This window comes from Cotesia glomerata, linkage group LG2, assembly GCF_020080835.1.
Source record: "Cotesia glomerata isolate CgM1 linkage group LG2, MPM_Cglom_v2.3, whole genome shotgun sequence".
Taxonomy (NCBI): Eukaryota; Metazoa; Arthropoda; class Insecta; order Hymenoptera; family Braconidae; genus Cotesia; species Cotesia glomerata.
This window is the reverse complement of record NC_058159.1, coordinates 14,948,818-14,967,963: the sequence shown is the minus strand read 5'-3', so window position 1 is coordinate 14,967,963 and position 19,146 is coordinate 14,948,818. Positions and strand designations below refer to the sequence as shown.

The 19,146-nt window shown below is 37.4% G+C and overlaps 1 protein-coding gene across 5 annotated transcripts in view; it reads right to left on the bottom strand.

Annotated features, from left to right (window-relative positions):
• LOC123260037 (dystrobrevin beta) overlaps positions 1-19,146 on the bottom strand; it is an 822,761-nt gene that overhangs the window by 49,027 nt on the left and 754,588 nt on the right. For 4 of the 5 annotated variants that reach the window (XM_044720962.1, XM_044720964.1, XM_044720965.1 and 1 more), the window contains one exon: positions 3,094-3,153. The exons of the other annotated variant lie outside the window; for it this stretch is intronic. In XM_044720962.1, coding sequence (XP_044576897.1) covers positions 3,094-3,153 — 60 coding nt within the window. The remainder of the gene's footprint in view (positions 1-3,093; positions 3,154-19,146) is intronic. 5 annotated transcript variants of the gene reach the window in all.

Genomic DNA, 19,146 nt, shown 5'->3' with positions numbered 1-19,146 from the left:
TTGATGAAAAACTTTTTAATCGTCAGTATTATGCGAAAAACGTCATGAACCAACTAGCTGATACAAATCCTAGACTGACTGATTTTGTGACGCATTATAGCGAAATGTACTTTTTAATTCTGACGATGAAAACAAATTATTTTATGCCACTCACCGAAACCCACATAAATCTTAATTTCATCTGCGCCACACTCTTGGTTTTGTTCTTGATAGCAGTGATTATAATTATGAACAATAATTTTAACGTGAGCGAAGGAATCATGGACATTGTGAGCATGTCACTGAGTATGGGGATATATCTTCAATGGGACGTCTCTCGGTGAGGATTTTTTATTTCTTCGGATTTCTATTTATTTTTGTGGTGATGCCCGGATTCCAAGGATAAATTTCGGCTATTCTTTCCCAACCTGCAAGACGTAATGTCGAAACCCTAAAGGACTTGTTCGACAACAAGTATTATGTGTTTTACGACGGATTATTAGAGAATGACATGATAAATATAAAATTGTGGGTGACTAAAGAGGATCAAAAATACTTGCATCCATCATCTGATGCTGGGTTGGAAAAATGTGTGATAGAAGCCCAACAAAATTCAACCATCGCTTGTATCAACTTGACTATACAACAACTCTAAAACGCCTTAAAGCTTCAAAATCTCTATGTATCAAAGGAAATATTTTGTGTTTTGGACGAAGAAGAACTGGGCGCTGAAGGATAAAATTGATAAAGTTCGTTCAATACCGGTGGAAACAGGATTAAAAAAACAGGAAACCAGTAATGGTTCATTGTAAAATGATAAGATAATAAAAAACTTATGGAGAAGAAAAGAGAAGATGGAGAAAATTAATGAAGCTGAAAACTATGAACGGATCGACTTTGATAACTTGATGTTTTATGTCATTATGTTTGCGGCTACTTTGATGTGGAGTTTGGTCATTTTTAGAATTGAACTCATTGTAAACCATTATCACTCTAAATATCAAAGACAGAAAAAGGAGCGACAACAGTTCATTGAGAGATTAAGAGCACAACCACGCATTATTTTACCCCAGGTCGTATAGTTCTATCAAACACTCGTGAGTGATTCAAATAAAATAAAGTCAACCATCTAATTAGCAGACGAGTTTGTTCAATTTTACTATCGATTATTGTGATCTATCTGTAAGTAATTTTTTCTTCGCCGTGTGGTTTTATATTTCGTTCACAGAAATAACGGATTTCTTGACTCGAGAAATTTTTTTTGGCTCAAATAAATTTTGAGCATTTAGGATTGGAATCGGAAATTTTATCGCACTGAAAAAAAAGTTTTTTTCTACCTAGAAAATTTTTCCCTCCAGTAAAGAAACTGATATACCTGTGTGGAGAATACCATAGTTTTTTTTTCTACTCTAATAAAAATAGTGATTTTTAAATAACTCGGTTTCTTTCTCACTAAAATACCAAAATAAAAATATTGTCGAATTAACCTTATTGACACAGGTGCATATGATATGTTTATGATACAGTGGATCTTTTTTATTATAATTAATAAATTAATAATTATTAATTTATCAATTATCATGAATTTTAAGAAAATTAAATTATAATAATGAAATTTAAGAATGACACTGAAGTTGACAGACATTTGAAACTTTTTAGAATTTTATGGCAATTAAATCATTATAAAAAAAAATAAGGAAAACGGTTGACCCTGAAGGCCATCCATGCAACTTTCCGCTAATTCCATACCTGGGCGCTTAAAATTGCATTTACGACGTTTTTGAGCTCTTCGAGCTCAAAAATACAATTTATATGTTGTTTTGAGCTCTCCGAGCTCAAAAAAAAAACTTTTATATGCTTTTGAGCTCTTCAAACTCAAAAGTTTGATAGAAGGTTGATAAAACGCTCTTTTTTGAGTTCTTAAACCGCAATAACTTTTGAATTAATGAACCGATTTCCACGCAGTTGGCGGCATTCAACGCAATTTTTTAAGCCTTAAAAAAATCTTTAAGTTTAAATTGATCAAACTAGAAATTTCGAAGAAATTCCGAAAAAACACTTTTTTGGGTTTTCTTTCCTGCACGATATCTCTCGAACAAATGAACTGATTTTGACCGGATTAGCGGCGGTCAACGTGGTTTTTTAAGGTTAAGAGCTGATTAGTTTTTAGAGTTGATCGATAGAGCCGTTCGAAAGTTATTCCGAAAAAACCACTTTTAAAAAAATTTTTTTTTACAGTTTTTTTCAGATTTTTCGAAATCTATCCGTACGAATCAATCCAAATTGTATCCAAAATCTAAGTTTGGACAAGCCCTTTCGAATGGCACCAACTGCGATCGAATCGGTCGAGCCATTCAAAAGTTATGAGAGGTTTATGAGACGTTTACATACTTACATACATACACACACACACACACACACACACACACACACACACACACACACACACAGTTGAGCAAATAGTAATTTTAAAGTTATTAAATTATAAAAATCGAAATATTAAAAGTCTAGTCCGGGTTTACGATGTTATTATTATAATTTTCACGCGAATTTTTTTTCCGTGTAGGAAATTGATTCAAGTTTTTTAAATTCACATTCAATTCACTTCACAATTATTAGATGCTGAGGTATCGATGGTTCGAGTCAAAATGATCCTTTTATATTCAAAATCCGATATCATAGCAACAAGTGGTCGTATTAAGGTTCAGATGACAGAAAATTAAAGCTACGTAAATACTGAACAAGTAAACAAGTGCAAGCGCAAGTAAACAAGTTAGCCGCTTTATATAGTTGTCAAGTTATAAATATTTTCTCCAAGTCCGTCGACCAAACAAAAACCAAAAAATTTAAGAAAACTTTTTTATGGCATTCATTGAGATTGAGCAGTACACATCATTTTGAAAATTTTTTCATTCCGAGATCTTAAAATTAGAAATTTCATGTTTAAATTTCTTTCTTTAGGACTCCAAAAATACTATTTTAACGAAGGTACGGCCATCCGAAAAATCGCTAAATATTTCGAATATTTTTCATTCCTTAACTTTTTTCACTTTTATATTTTCTACAAAGTCGCATCAAGATCAGAAAATCAAAAAAATAAAATGTTTAACTTACCATAATCATTAAGTGAATCACAATGATGATTTTGATTTGAGGTTTCTGCTATGTTGGAATCTAGAATTAACAAAAGACAATAAAATCAAATTAAAAGAGCTCTATGCAGAAATTTATGTCTGTGTGTTTTTCAGTGAGTCCACCCCACCCCCTTAATCTTCCGATAATTTTTGAACAGTTTGAACATTTAGAACGATATTTTCGGCATGACGAAGAGTACACTGTCAAAATTTCTTGTAAAATTACGATTACATTACAAAATAAATAATAGGTAAAATTACAAATTAGTGTATAGCAATGCGAAATAAAATAAAATTCATGTAATTTTCCAACACCTGACAGGAAATCTACTAAGATTTCCTGACAGAATATAATATACATGTTTAAACCTAACACGTATTGTAATATTACAGAACCGTTCGTCAATTTTTAAGAAAAATCTTTTTAATATTTCAAACATTATTTGTGATCTGATTCAGCATAATTGAATGTAAAATCACAAAAAAATATTATAATTTATATTACAATAACCTCATAAAAAATTTAAAAAGTTTTTTTTTTTTATTTTTATAATTTTCATTGTCGAATTATACTCTGCATTGCAATATTACCAAACAATTTTAATTACATTACACGGATTGTCATTCTACTACACTCTTTTCCAATTTTAGAAACAATACTTTTCAGTTTTACAAATATGAGACTGATAGGTATCAGTCTGGCAGGCGTGCGGCTTGCGTTTGATTCTTAGTTTAGGTAAATACGATTTTCACTTTATATTATATAAATTGTAAAAATTAGGTCTTTATGAGATACCCAATTTCACTGTAAAAAATTTCTATTATAACTTTACAAGATATGTATTGGAAGCTTATAGGAAAAATATTTAGTTAAAATTGAAATCGGGAATAATAAATTAATAAAACTTTTATTTTTCTATTTGTTTTAGAATATTAAAAGGTAATTATAGTAATATTACAAAAAATATATAGCTCTATAAAGTGTGACGTTATTTTTTTGATAGAGGTCTATGTTACGTGAACGTCGCAAAGCACAGTCCTATAAAGCTATATTTTCTTGCCTCTAGTGATAACTCAAAATTATTTTATTTGGCTCGAGTTTATAATTGATTAAAGTATGATAATACAGTGGTGGATAAAGCAGGTATTTTGAATATCAAATAAGGATATAGGGAGGGACACAGTAAAGTAGTGAATATCAAGTGGTATAGTCGCGTTATAGGGAAGGAGTATCGACCCGAGTGATCACCGTCGATCCCGTGAACAGATCACTTGAGTTTCGGCCTAAAAATACCTAAAAATCATCCCTTAAAACAGTTTTTGAAAATTTTGAATTTAACAACAATTTTTTTAACAATAAAAATTTTCGGTACTTTTAATTAAAAAATTAATTGCGAAAAAGCTATTAAAGATAACTTGACAAAATTTTTAGCGATTATAGTAAAATATCTATATTTTCACATAAAATCCTTTTACAAATTTCATTTGTTTATTTATTTATTATCATATTTTTTATTAAGGGAGTATTCTACTGTAGAATTTAAAAAAAATCGAAATTTTTTTAACTTCCCGCTAAGAAAATCGAAGATTTTCAAAAATCGGGAAGTTATTGTTTTCACCCCGTTTTGCAAAAATCGAGTTTTCATCAGATCTCGACGTTTGAAGGTCACAGGAAGCTTCCCTGACTATCCCCGCGAGGTTGTCACGGTGTCTGTATGTATGTGTGTGTGTGTGTGTGTGTGTGTGTGTGTGTGTGTTTTTTTTTTTTTTTTTTTTTTTATAGAGGAGGTAAAATACGTTTACGTATGCCAGGACTTGGTGTTGTTGCCAAGACTAGGTGTTGGTGCCTGGGTATGTCGGACTCAGAAGACAATATTATTTTGCAACAATACCGACTAAACATCCTCCTCTCTCGTTTCCCTATATATGTTACAGGGAAGACTGGATCAGGACCGCGTTAGCATTACTTCAATCTAGTCCATGTTGTGCCTCACGACACCTACTTCTTGTTATTACTGGTTTCTAATCCCTTTCTGCGATTTTTTCTTCCGAGAGACGCTGCGCGTAGGCTACTACAGCTGTCCAGTTGTCTTCTTTTTTGATCATGCAGGTTACCAAGCTCTCAGGGGAAAGCGCGGTGCCCATTGTTTCTTCGGTGCAGATTCTATCGTTCTTCCATCGATCACACTCGAAAAACGTGTGCTCGGCGTTGTCAATTTTGTCTGGACAGTATTTGCACGTTGGTGTGCTGTGCAAACCCATCTTGAATAGATAGGCATTGAACTGCCCATGTCCCGTCAGTAGCTGGGTCAGAAAGAAGTCCGTGTCCCCGTGCTTCCGAGAAAGCCAGATGTTGATGTTTGGGATCAGTCGCGCTGTCCATCTGCCTGTCTCTCCCGACGTCCATCGGTCCTGCCACTCTTGCTGCGTTTCCGTTTTTATCCCCGTTTTTACCTCCTTCATGTTTTCGCCACCGATTTTAGCGTCGCAGAGTCTTGCTCTCTCGAACGCAAATAGGTCGATGGGCGCAGCTCCCGCAATGACCAATACAGCCGCTTCGGAAACCGTGCGGTAGGCGCAGGCAACTCTGAGAGCGCATCGCCGCTGCACTGCTGCCGATAGGTTTTCTGCTTTAATATATCTGCCCATATTTCCGCTCCATAAAGCAGTACCGAATGGACTGCTTCCAGAAGGACTCTCCTCTTTTTGGTTCTTGGTCCCATAGTATTCGTCATAATTCTTGCTAGGCTAGACACCGTCTTGCTGGCTTTCTGGCATGCACTATCGAGGTGTTCGCGGAAAGATAGTTTCTCGTCTATCATTACCCCCAGATAGCGCAGGGCCCTTGTTGACGTTAGCGTTATTCCTCCCATGTCCACAGCAAATGGTTTTGGGAACCATTTTTGGCGAGTCAGAACGACCATCTCGGTTTTGTGTTTTGCAAGTTTCAGGTGGTGTTTATCGAGCCAAGTCTCGACAGCATCAATGGTTTCCCAAACGAGTAGTTCGGCCTCCTCTACGCTGTCTACTATTATCGTGGCCGCGACGTCGTCTGCAAAGCCCGTTAGCTCCACTTGCTTTGGCAACGGGATTTCCAGAAGCTCGTCGTAGTCCGCGTTCCATAGATCGGGCCCCATTATTGAGCCTTGCGGCACGCCAGCCGTTATGGCGTATTCTTGTGGACCTTCCGTGGATTCTGCTATCAGCTTTCTCTCGTCAAGGTAGTTGTCGACAAGTGCCAGATTCTCCGGCTCCACGTCAAATCTGTGCTCCAGGGTGTCCAAAATATCTCCCCAATTTGCGCTGTTAAAGGCATTTCTAATGTCTAGCGTGATGACAAGACACACCTTGCGGGCTTTGAGGCTACCAGTCAATGCTTCTCTCGCTGTCGCTACGACTTTCTGGATCGCGCCGACTGTTGAACGTCCTTTCCGCAAGCCGTGTTGGTTTGCGGCAAAACCTCCAGCACGGTCTATGTCGTTGCGAAGTCTCCCTTGTATGAGCTTCTCGAGCAGTTTTCCAGCAATTTCCAGCATACAGAGTGGTCTAAACGACGAAGGTGTTATGGTGGTTCCCTTACCTTTGTCTAAGAGAACCAATCTCTGCCGTTTCCAGACCACGGGAAACGTGCCAGTTGCCAAGCATGCGTTGTAGGTGTTCAGGAGTATGTCTGGGTATTCCAGGGCTACAGTTTTGATCACCGATGCCGGAATGCCATCAGGTCCAGGTGCCTTTCCTGTTTTGAGTGACTTGGCCGCGTCTTGTAATTCCTTAGTTGTGAAGGGTGTTACTTCGCTGTTCTTAGTGTAGTGTTTCTTCTCCCGCGGTGGGTGTTTGGGGAAAAGCTCCGTTACAATGCTCTCCATCAAGGCAGGAGATTTCGGCGCCTCTGGTGAAGCCTTTCCAAGTCGTTTGGCGTAAATTTGGTAGGCTTTACCCCAGAGGTCATTGTCGAGATCGTTGCAGATCTCTTTCCACAGTTTCGCTTTACTTGCTTTAATGGCTCGGTTTAGCGTCTTTTTAGCCTGCTTGTACTCTTTTGAATACAAGTCCTGGCTTGGGGAGCGTTTCGTAGCTCTCGTTGCTCGGCGACGTAGCTGATGGCATATTTTGCGAAGTTCTGCTATGTCCGCTGACCACCAGTACGCCGGCCTGTGGAAGCTCTGGTTTTTCAGCCGCGGCATAGAGGCGTCACATGCGGCAGTAATTTCTTTCATCGTGTTTAGCACTGCCTTTTCCGTCTCGCTGCAGGTATCCGGTGTCGGGTTGTTCTGGAGGATAGACCAGCTTCGTGCGAGTGAAGCTTGCAATGCCTCTGGATCAAGCCTTCTGGCATTTCACTTCCGCTTAGAAACGTCGCGTTGTGAAACCGGAGCAAATGCCAATCCAACGCTGAATCTCACAAACTGGTGATCACTGCCACTGTATTCTTCGGATACTGTCCAGTCTTCAATCATGTTGGCAGTCCTTGGAGTCGCCAATGAGATGTCGAGGATGGATTCTTGGTACCCTGGTCTTCTAAAGGTCGTGGTGCTCCCGGTGTTCAGCACTATGAAGTCGAGTCTAGCCACGACGTCAGCGACCTCGTTTCCTCTGGTGTCGGAGAAAGCAGCGCCCCACTCAGCCGATTTAGCGTTGAAGTCTCCGGCTACGATAACTTCGCCGTCGAACTTAGTGACCGCATCTTCTATATTTGCGAGTTTCTGTCAGAACACACTAATCCCTTCGTTAGATGAGAGATAGACGCTCATGAAGTAGGTTGTGGGGGTTTGAATCCAGACAAAACCTGCTCCACCTCCGCTGTTGTTGACGGTAACGTTCTTTGTGTTCACAATCCAAATTGCTGCCGTGATCGTTTCGTCTGCGAACCATGTTTTACCTTCGATGTTTAGATATTGCTCGCAGATAAAGCAGACGTCAATTTTATCTTCGAAAACACGCTGGCGCAGCAGGTTTTGCGCCAAGGCGCACCTATTCAGGTTGCCTTGTAGTATGCGTGTCATTTATGACCTTTCATGGCTTCTGCAAGTGCTTTGCGGAATGCCTTACACGCTCCAGTGCCAGAAATATGGCATAGACTATCCTCGGCATCTTTGGTCGAAGCACAAAGGAAGCATTTTAACTTCTCCGTGCAGTTTACGGCCTTGTGGTTCTCTCCGCCACATTTGTAGCAGCACCTGCTTCTGTCTGGTCCCGCACACTGACGTGTTTGGTGTCCATAACCAAGACATTTAAAACAACGTGTTACTTTTACTACTGAGCGTATACGACAGTTCACCAAACCGATCCGTATACGGGCCTTGTCAAGGGCCTTAATCGCACTGGGCTCGTCTAGTTCGCAGAAAGCTGCCCGATTACCTCGTGGTGTGGGTTTTTTCAAATTTACCCGTTTGACCTCCAGGTTGTCAGTGAATTCACGTTTGAGTGCTTCACGGACTTCGCTCTCGGTAGAGATTTCATCTAAGTCGAGGATCTCGATCGTTGTTGTTGGTGTTAGCGTCTTGACTGTGCCGATGTTTGCAGTGGCTGCCCTTACTGCATCGGTGAATGCCTTTCTGTCTTCGGTCTTTCGAGCCATTTCAAGGAGAACGCCTCCGTGTTTCGTCTTTTTAATAGACCTTATGTCTACGCCCGTCTCGACAGGGCTTACCTTGGCCTTGATTTCCTTCAGGAGATCGGCGTATGTTCGCCCTTCAGCTGGTTGGACTAGGACAGCTTTAGTTCTTGTCTTCTTCCTCCTTGGTTTCTTGGAGCCACCGCTGTTTGGCTGGTCTTGGGCTGTAGCAGTTTGAGTCACTGGCTCCTGTTCTTTCTTTTTCTTGTTTTGCCGAGTCACTTTGGTCCAGGTATCATCCCGGGCTGTCTTTTTCTGTGCTGGCTTGTCAATATCTGAGGAAGGGCTGGGCGTGGACAGCGGCCTCTCCTTGTTGCCATCTCCTAGCTGTGGTAATTTCTTAGTAGTGGTCAGAGGTGGCTGTGATTTTTTGTTCAGACTCGGAGATGTTTGAGTCGTTGACGCCGACTTCGTTGGTGATTTGTTGGCTAGCCTATATGCCGTACTAATAGACGAAACCAATTTTCTGATCTCATGGTGGAGATTCTTTTTGTCTTTTATGAAGTCGGCTAACTCATCAATCTTGTTGCCGAGCCTCTCCATTGGTGACTGTTGGCCGGTGACGGTCGGTAGAGAGTTCATTCTACCTCGGTGGGTTTGATTAGTGGCAGGAGCAAAAGGTCCTCCACTTTTTGAAGGAATGTTGCTCAGCTGTCCGTTCTCCGCCATCTGGGCTGATTTCGTACTCCCTGTAACCTTGCTAGCATTGCTAGACAGCAGAGCCATGGGGTCTACTCCACTGTTCAAACGGTCGCTTGATAACGACGAGTTTAGGCCCGTTTGCACGCCTTCCCTCGGCGGCACTGAGGTATCCATCCTCTGTTCTGTAAACGATGTTTGAAAATCTTCTGACATTTCCATATCATCTTTTGCTAGGTTTTGGTCCACCCCGAGTATTCTGTTTCCTCGGTACCCGACGCATCTGACGTGCAGATATGCCGGGCATTCCCCTATCCGCCACCTGAGGAGGCGCCCGATGCGGGACCCAGCAAGCCCGACACGAGGTGTGTGTGTGTGTGTGTGTGTGTATGAAAGTATGTGAACCGCTTATAACTTTTGAACGGCTTAACCGATTTCATCGCGGTTGGTTCCATTCAAAAGAACTTGTCTAAACTTAGATTTTGAAAACTATTTAGACCGATTCAGATCAATAGATTTTGAGAAATCTTAAAAAACAGAAAAAAAATTTTTTTTCAAATGTGGTTTTTTTGGAATAACTTTTAAACGGCTCGATGGTTCAATTCCAAAAACTAATCAGCTCTTAACCTCAAAAAACCACGTCGATCGCCACCAGTCCGGTCAAAATCGGTTGATTCATTCGAGAGATATCGTGAACGAAAGAAAACCGAAAAAAGTGTTTTTTCAGAATAACTTTAAAATTTCTAGCGCGATCAATTCAAAATTTAAGATTCTTTGTAAGGCTTAAAAAACTGCGTCGAATGCTTCTAACCGCCTAAAAATCGGATTATTTATTCAAAAGTTATTGTGGTTTAAAAATTCAAAAAATAGTGTCTTATCAAATCTCTATCAGACTTTTGAGCTCGAAGAGCTTTAAAGGATAGGAAAGCAATCTGTTTGAGCTCGGAGAGCTCAAAATAACTCATTAATTGTATTTTTGAGCTCGAAGAGCTCAAAAACGTCATTGGTGCAATTTTAAACGCCTAAGTATGGAATTAGCGGGAAGTTGCAGGGATGGCCTTCAGGGTCAACCGTTTTCATAATTTTTTTTTCATATTTTCAAAGTATAGATATTCAAAAATATGTCATTAAAAGGATTTTTCAAAATTCCTATTATTTCATGAGTTATAGCCGTTTTAGTGACGTGGCATCGGTTCTGGTCTGACCGCTACAAGTTAACAAAAGACGGTAGGCGTTCCCGAGTTCCTACTTATGTCCCTTTATATTATATAGTATTCCTTTTAAATCTATATTTAATTGAAGGACATAGAAACTTGTTTTGTTGGAATATTCTTCTTTTTAGTTTCATTTTAAGTTAGTTTTGAGCTAACCTTCGTACTGAGTGGAAGTGCTGACAACGTGTTTAAAATTATTCAAGTGAAAATTATTTGGTAAATTGCGAATTGTCAATTTATTTACAGTATAATGGATAGAAAATCTTTAAAATTTAGTTCTGGACGGCCATGCAGATAAAAAAAAAAAATTTTCCGGTCATCAATTTGCTGTAGAAGAAAAAACCAGTTTCACGAGTGCATCTGCAGCAAAATTAAAACATTCGCAGGATGAGGAAGTTATAATCAATAACAATTACGGTTATTGTATTTTAGAATTTTTTTCTGTTTTTACCACGCTTTCAACGTTCATCCTGTGTTCTACATGTAAGAAACAGATAAAATTTAGTCGTGCAGCTGCTCGTGGGTTAGGGTTTAAAATTGATTTACAATGTAAGTGTGAGCAAGTACGATATGTTCAATCATCACCCTTTATAAATGAAGCATTCGAAGTAAATCGAAGAATTGTAGCAGCTATGAGATTGCTAGGAGAGTAGTATAGCTGGGAGCGTTCGAGATATAGGCAATGTAGGGATCTGCATTACCGGCAGAGTGGTTTGTGTCCATGCTAAATTATCGATCATATTGTCAACCCTTTTTTATCATTTGGCCATATTTCCAACCCTTTTTATCGACTATTTTGAATTTTAATCTCCGCCATTTTCCCGCCTCTTTTTTGATCCACCACGTGGTAGCTGCCATTTGTCGCGACTACGTCACCCCTTTTGATCCACCACGTGGTAGCCGCCATTTTGACTACGTCACTCCTTTTGACCCGCCACGTGGTAGCCGCTATTTGCCGCGACTATGTCACCCCTTTTGGCTCGCCATCTAGTAGCCGCCATTTTGACTATGTCTACAACCCTTTCACCGTCATCTCCCAGCGATTTTGTCCCGTTATTTCGTCAGCCTTTTTTTAAACAAGTCCTAACTTGTTAGTGACGTCATTTTCTGATGAAATTTTTTTTCTGATGCAACCCTTTATGCGCAATTTACCCCCACTTTTTCATCCCCATGGTGGTGGTGGTGGGGATTAACGATATAAAATCAGCTCACAACCGCGAGACCGTTATTATGTTTTCGGTTGTGAACTTGAGCACTTAAGTTGGGAAGATGGAGATTTTTATTAATTTTGAAGGCTTCTACACGCTTGATGGATTTTTTATTGTCAAAGAGCTCGCTGTTATTTCACTTAGCGATGAAGTGGATTTTTTAAGTACTGCTGCGCTAGCAACTTTCGAACCACCAGCTGAGTACACCAATGAATTTATGGTCTTGGAGACCAAAGATTTTTTGTTAAGAAACCATGGCATCAGATGGGATGAAGGGTCATTCTTTATAACGAACTTGAAGAAGTGATGCGAGAGACTCTCAAGCACAAAACATACATTTATGTTTTGGGTGAAGAAAAAAAACATTGGCTTGAAAAAGTAATTAATTTTTCATCTGAAGTAATTGATTTATCGAAGATGAGATTTATCAACCATCTTGAAGACTTTGATCCCATCCAACTGTGTCTCCTGAAGAAAAATCACTCAAGGAAAAGCAATTATGCTTGTGCCTATGAAATAGTTCAGAGAATGAAACGTTGGTTTCTCAGCTGTTGGGGCCTAAGTCCATCACTGGAAAAGTAATTACAGCTTTTTTATCAGTTCCAGTCTTTAGTCAAGATGGATCCACAAGATATTGCCTGTTTGGATGAATCTTTTATACTACAATTCTCAAAACACGAAATTGATGCTATATGGTCAAAGATGCCTCATCACATGAAGATGGACTTAAGATTTATCGACTACACAAGATGTACAGAGCATTATAAGACTATGTATAATGATGTTCTCGATGGTCCTTATCTATTGAAGAAGGACTGCTATGAATGTAATAATAAATCTTTTTTATGAGCTAATGTATCTTAAAATAATTATTTTAATAAGGTTTTATAAATAAACAATCATTAAATTACAAATAAAAGTGTTTTTTTATTAATTAATTTTTTTTATTACATTAAGTTTATTAATTATTTTTTATTACATCAAGTTTATTAATTAACATAGGTTCAATAATTTTATTTCATTCTTGTATTCGTCGGTGAAATCGTTCTCTATCTCTTGCTGCTTGTTCCCATGGACCTTGCCTTGCTTGTCTGGATGCAAAGTCCCATACATGCATGTAATGTATGGTGGCTTAGGATCAAACTGTACCTTTCAGTAAGTTTTCTTACAGTGCTGCTGATGGGATTGTACTAAATTATTCGGTCGTGAATTATCAAACAGTAAGCAGCAGTTTGATTTGGAAACTGTGCTGACGATTCAAACTCCAGACGTATATATAAAGCATTTTTACGTATATCCACAGGCCCAGACTTGATTGACTCATTCTGCTTGGAACAGTCAATTATATACAGAGGTGCTTTATTCAGAAAATCGTTCTTAACCATTAGCGGTTCAGCTTCTTTTCCATAGTAGGCACTTTGAAAATTTGTGTACATGTCATACATCAAGGCGTACTGATTATTCGTAATGTTAAGGTTCAAATTTCTATATGGATAACTCTGAGAGTTCAAGACGAGCTTAATGTCTCTTATGCTGCAATGGTCAAACTCACTTGCATTTTGATTCGATTGATTCTTTCTTGCTGTTTGAAATCCAAGGATGACAAAACGAGGTTTCTCGAGTTGATTTGTTGTTTTGATTACCCAAATGTGCTTGGTTGTAGCTGGTAGCAGTGGATACTCATACTGTTCCCAAGTCCGGAAACTGATTGGGATAGCTGGATCAGAGGGTATATAATTCAACACCTCAATTTTATACTTGTCAGACATTGTTATATACGATACAATCCACTCAATTTTTTGAATCGTAATTGTAACATTTTCATTCTCAGCGGTAACAACATAAGCATTTTGATCAGTATTTGATCTGATCAGTATTAATTCATGCTTGGCATTCACAATAACTCGTTGATAATCTTCAGCAAATCCGAGGATAAAACTCAGTGGTACTGAGACATCACTGTATCCATTTGTTACGTCCGAAAAATCTCTCGATATTTTTTTTTTATTATTTAATTTTCTCAGAAAATAAGTCAAACTTCCGGTGACCATAAGATTTAATCTTCACTCTTTAAACTTAAAATTTTTTTTTTAGAGAAATCTAAAGCAAACAGTTAATGCATCTTTAATGACCTTCATCTGAGACCCTCTTAAAAATATTTTTAAGCCCCTAATAAAACTCAAAAATAAAGGCCCCGAAAGACGAAACTCAGAACCTTATCTAATACGGGGTCATAAAAGGCTCAGACTAAAGGGACAGGGTATTACCTCGAAGTAATAAAATCGAGAAAATATCTTATCCAGATGTGCATTTAACAAATAAAAAAAAACTAAGACCATTTTTTTTATTTTTAAGATAAATAATTTTAGTATTTCACTTAAAATAAAATTCTATCTTTTAAAGAATTAATTTCTAAGAAATAACTAAAATAAAATTCTATTTTTAACTTCTAAAAGAATACCTAAAGGAAATTTTATTTTCTAAAGAAAATAATTTAAATAATTTCTATAACCAATTTTAATCTCTAAGACTATCTACGATAAAATTCCATTTTCTAAAAATTTAAAATAATTTCTAAACCAAAATTTCAATTTCTAAAAATAATTGAAATCATCTCTAATTTCTAAAATCATTTCTATAATAAAGATAATTAAAATAAAATTTACACCAAAGATTTTAACTTCTAAAATAATTAAAATAATTTCTCTAGAAAGTTCTAACTCGAAAGATAATTAAAAGAAATTTCTATAAATAAAATTAAAATCATAGAGTCAAAAATAATTATATTCCCGATGACTAAAACTTCACATTCGTTAACAAACGATATCCACCTGTGAAATAAAATGAGGGAGTCATCTAAAACAAATTCTTAGGGAATAAATCTGATAAATTCTCATTTTCTCTTCTTCCTTTCTTAAATAATGAAATTTTATCATTGATTACGAAATAAATTAATTAATAAAGACATGAGACTATGCAATCTTTATTATTAAGATAAAATCAAGTTTGTTGTAAAACCGATTGTCATTAAGGTTGTTGGGATAAAATTTATAGCGCTATTGTCATTACGAAATATTTAGATTTAATTTATATTTTTAAGACTATTTTTAAATAAATAAAGTAAAATAACCCGTACATGCCGGTATGTGTGTGGGTGCGCACACACACAGGCCTGCATTAGGGCGTGTCCTATTCGCTTTTCCGAAGGGAATGGGACCAGAGTCCGGAAAACTGCATCCTCATTGGATGGAAGTTCTCCCAGAACATACACAAATTGGGTATGACTACTAAACTATAAAAAGAGACGTTTTTCTCAAAAACGGCCTACTAAAATTCTGGAGAGTCCGCTAAACGGATCGACGTCTAATAAATTTTTCGAGTCCTTAGTGAACGGTTCAGTTGCTATAAAAAAAAAAGAGAAAAAAAAAAATATTTGAAGCTCTAGTGAATAATTCAATTGCTATTTTCGAGTTCGATTACTAAAAAAGATTTCTTTTTTTTGCTTCTAACGAGTGGTACAATTCATATTAAATTCAAATTCTTTATTGTTCTTTTTAAATTTTACAAAACGTGGTCATTCCGTTTGTATATTTTCAAAAGTTTAATAAGTAATCAGTGTGAATTAAAGGTACTGTACTCGTTGTAAGCTGTTTATTGTTCAATTAGATCAATCTAAATTTTGCCTTTATATACTTTGAATTTCATTAGTTTGTGTTAAATATATTTTATAACCAAGATTCTAATCGTATTAATTAACATAACCTTTCCAGACAAAATTAAAATTAAGATCCCGGTCTATAGGCCGAAAGGCTTGGGCCAAAAATAAATTCATTAATTAAATCCAAAATTGGACGTAACACATTACTATCAGTCAACTTATTATTATCTTCATTAACAATCCAACCAGCATTTTCTAGAATATTTTGCTGTCCTGGACTCAGAGAAGCGTACCCTTTCATAACACTGGTAATGCCAACATTCTTACATCTATCGATTTCTACACCATTCATTTCATAACGTATCTCTTCAAACATATGACAGACAGCCATGTTGATCATCTTTGCAGTAGCACTCACAGCAGTACTATCAGCTTTCCTCATTCTTCCATAAAAATGTAAAGTGCTCTTGCTTGGAAGCAAGCACAGATCTTGATGCTGAACAGCAATCCTTAATTCATCACTGTTGTTAAATGTTGATGATGCGTATGTAGGTGTGAATGAGCTTCACAGTGCGCAATAGACTCATAAAAAATAATCGATTTTTTTATATCTAAGATTTCCGCCATGGTATCACACCAGCTAAACAACAAAAATTTATTTTTATCTTGTGAATTTTCCACGTAATTTTAGTCCTAGACTTTTTAGGAACTCTGCGTTCTGACGTGTCAACACTTTCAGAGCTCGATGAGGACAATCTTTGGACATGCTGCAATCCTTTTATACCCACTACCAGTCTTTGTCTCATATACGATACCCATTACAGACTTTTTATATGCAGTCTTATCGTAATATTCTCGCCACGAAAATTTGCTATTCTCCCGTCCTGGTCAACAATGCGGAGTCTCACGTTGTGTATTGCTCGTACGGCGACTGGCAGGTAAATGATGTTTGTTGGTACCTCTACTATTTTATATCCTGCTGGAACTCTCGGGAAAAATTCATAGATTGTGTGATTCTTCTCACCATTGATGTATGCTCCAGTAGTTATATTGCACTCGACTCTCAGAGCGTTGATTTTTAATATTTTTACTGGTAAATCAGATTTATGTGCTGTGTTAGGTTCAAGCATGCGGTTGGTAAATCCAAGTAATGATCCAATAGAATCTTCAAGTTCAAAATTTATATACTGATCACATTTTATTTCACTTCTCAATTATAGTTGTCCAGTCAGGAATTTTAAACACAAATGTCCACATATGATTGTATCAAAGTCTTGATATCTTTTATGATTGTACTTTACGCTACCAACGTCGAGATATTCCATCAAGTCTTGCGGAAGTTGTAGATTACCAAAACTGTCAAAGTAAATTTATTATTGCTGATTCATTTGTTTTAGGTCCAGATTTTGGTAAATCATTTCTCATGAAAACTCCACGAAAATTTGGAATTTTAAACAGCTTAGCATATATTAATAAATCATCATTAGTCAGTGCTCGATGTGGTAGCTCTACTGGTTTTTTAAGTTCTTGCAGCCAGCTCTCTCTGGGTATGGTTTCAGATAAAGTCCCATACCACTGCGGTAAGGTTTGAGGTATAATCCTCTACCTACAGCTATTTCCTCCATCTTCAAGTTGTGACATTTCTTTTCAGCAAGTTGATTCTTAGCTGCGCTTGCATCGTTCACAGCTTTTGCAACACCTGCAGCTCCACCTGTCAGAGCACCAACCGCTGATAACCCTGCAAACAGGGGAATCAAGAATGGAAGTACTCCACCAATCTTTGACGGAACTGGTAAAATACGAGGCAATCGAACGTTTTTCTTGCCACCAACCTTCTTGACAGCCTTGCGAGCACCTTCAAGAGCTGTTTTAACTGGATCTCCACCAGGCTGCATGGACTTTTTAGCTTCATCAACAACCTGTCTCAAAGCAACATCCTTCTTCTTAGAAGTCTTGAGCTTAATTGTCTTTCTTTTGACTGTCTTGCGTTTGATTATCTTACGCTTTGTTGTTTTTCGCTTCGTTGTTTTTCTCTTCGTTGTCTTTCTTTTAACAACTGTCTTACGCTTCGTTATTTTTTTTTTTAATTGTCTTACGCTTGGTAATAGATTTTTCTTTTTTGAGACCTATACCGAAACATCTTTTCAGCTTCATGATTTTATTTACACTCCAAGCAACAGCTTTTTCACCAATAGCGGCGTCTCTCACTTGAAATCGTTGCCACGCTTTCTCAGCAAGAATTTTATCAGCCTCGTGACGAGCTTCCAAATTTTCACGATTTTTAGAGTAAGCTATATCGTGTTCCTTACACGCAGCGTCCAAAGGATTTATACTTGAATCACCTCGAGGTAACCTCTTGGCTAACTTTGTACCTGGACCACAGTACTGATATCCTGGTATGTGAAGTTGAAGTGGGAGTTTGTTGATTATATGGTTGACAACACCTTTACCACGTCTGCTCTCAGACATGAAACATCAAAGACTGACTTGGTGATCTATATAAGCCTGTATTTATACCTCCAAGCCTCAGAATTAATTGAGCAGTCATGGAGTTTAAGAAACCAAGAGCTCAGTTACCAGTTATCAACTTTGATCAAATTGTTCAAGGGACCGGTGTGAAAAAACTCAAACGACACGGTGCTTTGCTTCCAAATAGTGTACGTGCTATATTTTGTGGACCATCAAACTGTGGAAAGACGAATGCTCTGCTGTCTCTTATTGTACATCCAAACGGTTTGAGATTTGAGAATATATATTGAGACACTACAAATGTCCCGATTTTATCAGCCTGGCGAACTACCACCCGAAATTTTCGTTACCGACGCTCGCTAAATTAGTGTGTAGCTCCCGTGGCGTCACAGGACGACACGAGGAGGGGAAAAAACGGTTACGAACCTCAAACCTTGAGCATTGATCGACACTTCGATTTATCCCCCGGTGTTAACCACCACGCTAGGTTTTTCATAGTCAAAAATTTACATACTACTATACTACTATTAGGTGACTACTCACCAAAATCTCAATTAATCTAAAAGTTTATTGTTTAATATAATATTCTTTATTATTTTCTATGGATATTATCATCTTTATATTAGGTGATTACTCACCACGTTCACTATTGTTACTATTCCATCAGCTATAATTTTAAGTATAAGTATTCTGTTTTATAAATATTTCGTTAGTTGCGTTACCGAGATATGATAAGTTTTGTTTAAAGTGTTGAATTGGTGTAATAAAGTCAAGTTTTTATAATAATCCTTGTCGCCAATCACCATTTATTGTTCAAAACACCAACACCTCTTTACCACGACTACCTGCAACCTGTCAAAGGGTCAATCAAGGACGAAGGGTCATCCATGCAGTTAAAAGTTGTAAGTAATTAAAGCAAGTTAACTGGCACGCGTGAGGACTTCTGTCTAAAACTAATAAATTCATCTAAAGACAAAGACACTCATTGGTTCACGGGAGCGGAATATCCCAGAGCAGCGAATCCCAATTTTTAGAAGTTTAGGCGATTATTTCTTATCCGCGAGATTTAATGGTCTAAATAATTAAATTTTTAAATTAAGCAAAAATTTAGTGTTTCAATATCTCTACTCAAAGTCTCTTAACCAACCAAAGTATCAGTTCCTGGAGACACTGCTTAAACAGATTGATGGTATTGGATTCTTCACGTTCAGCAAATATGAGGCTGTAATCA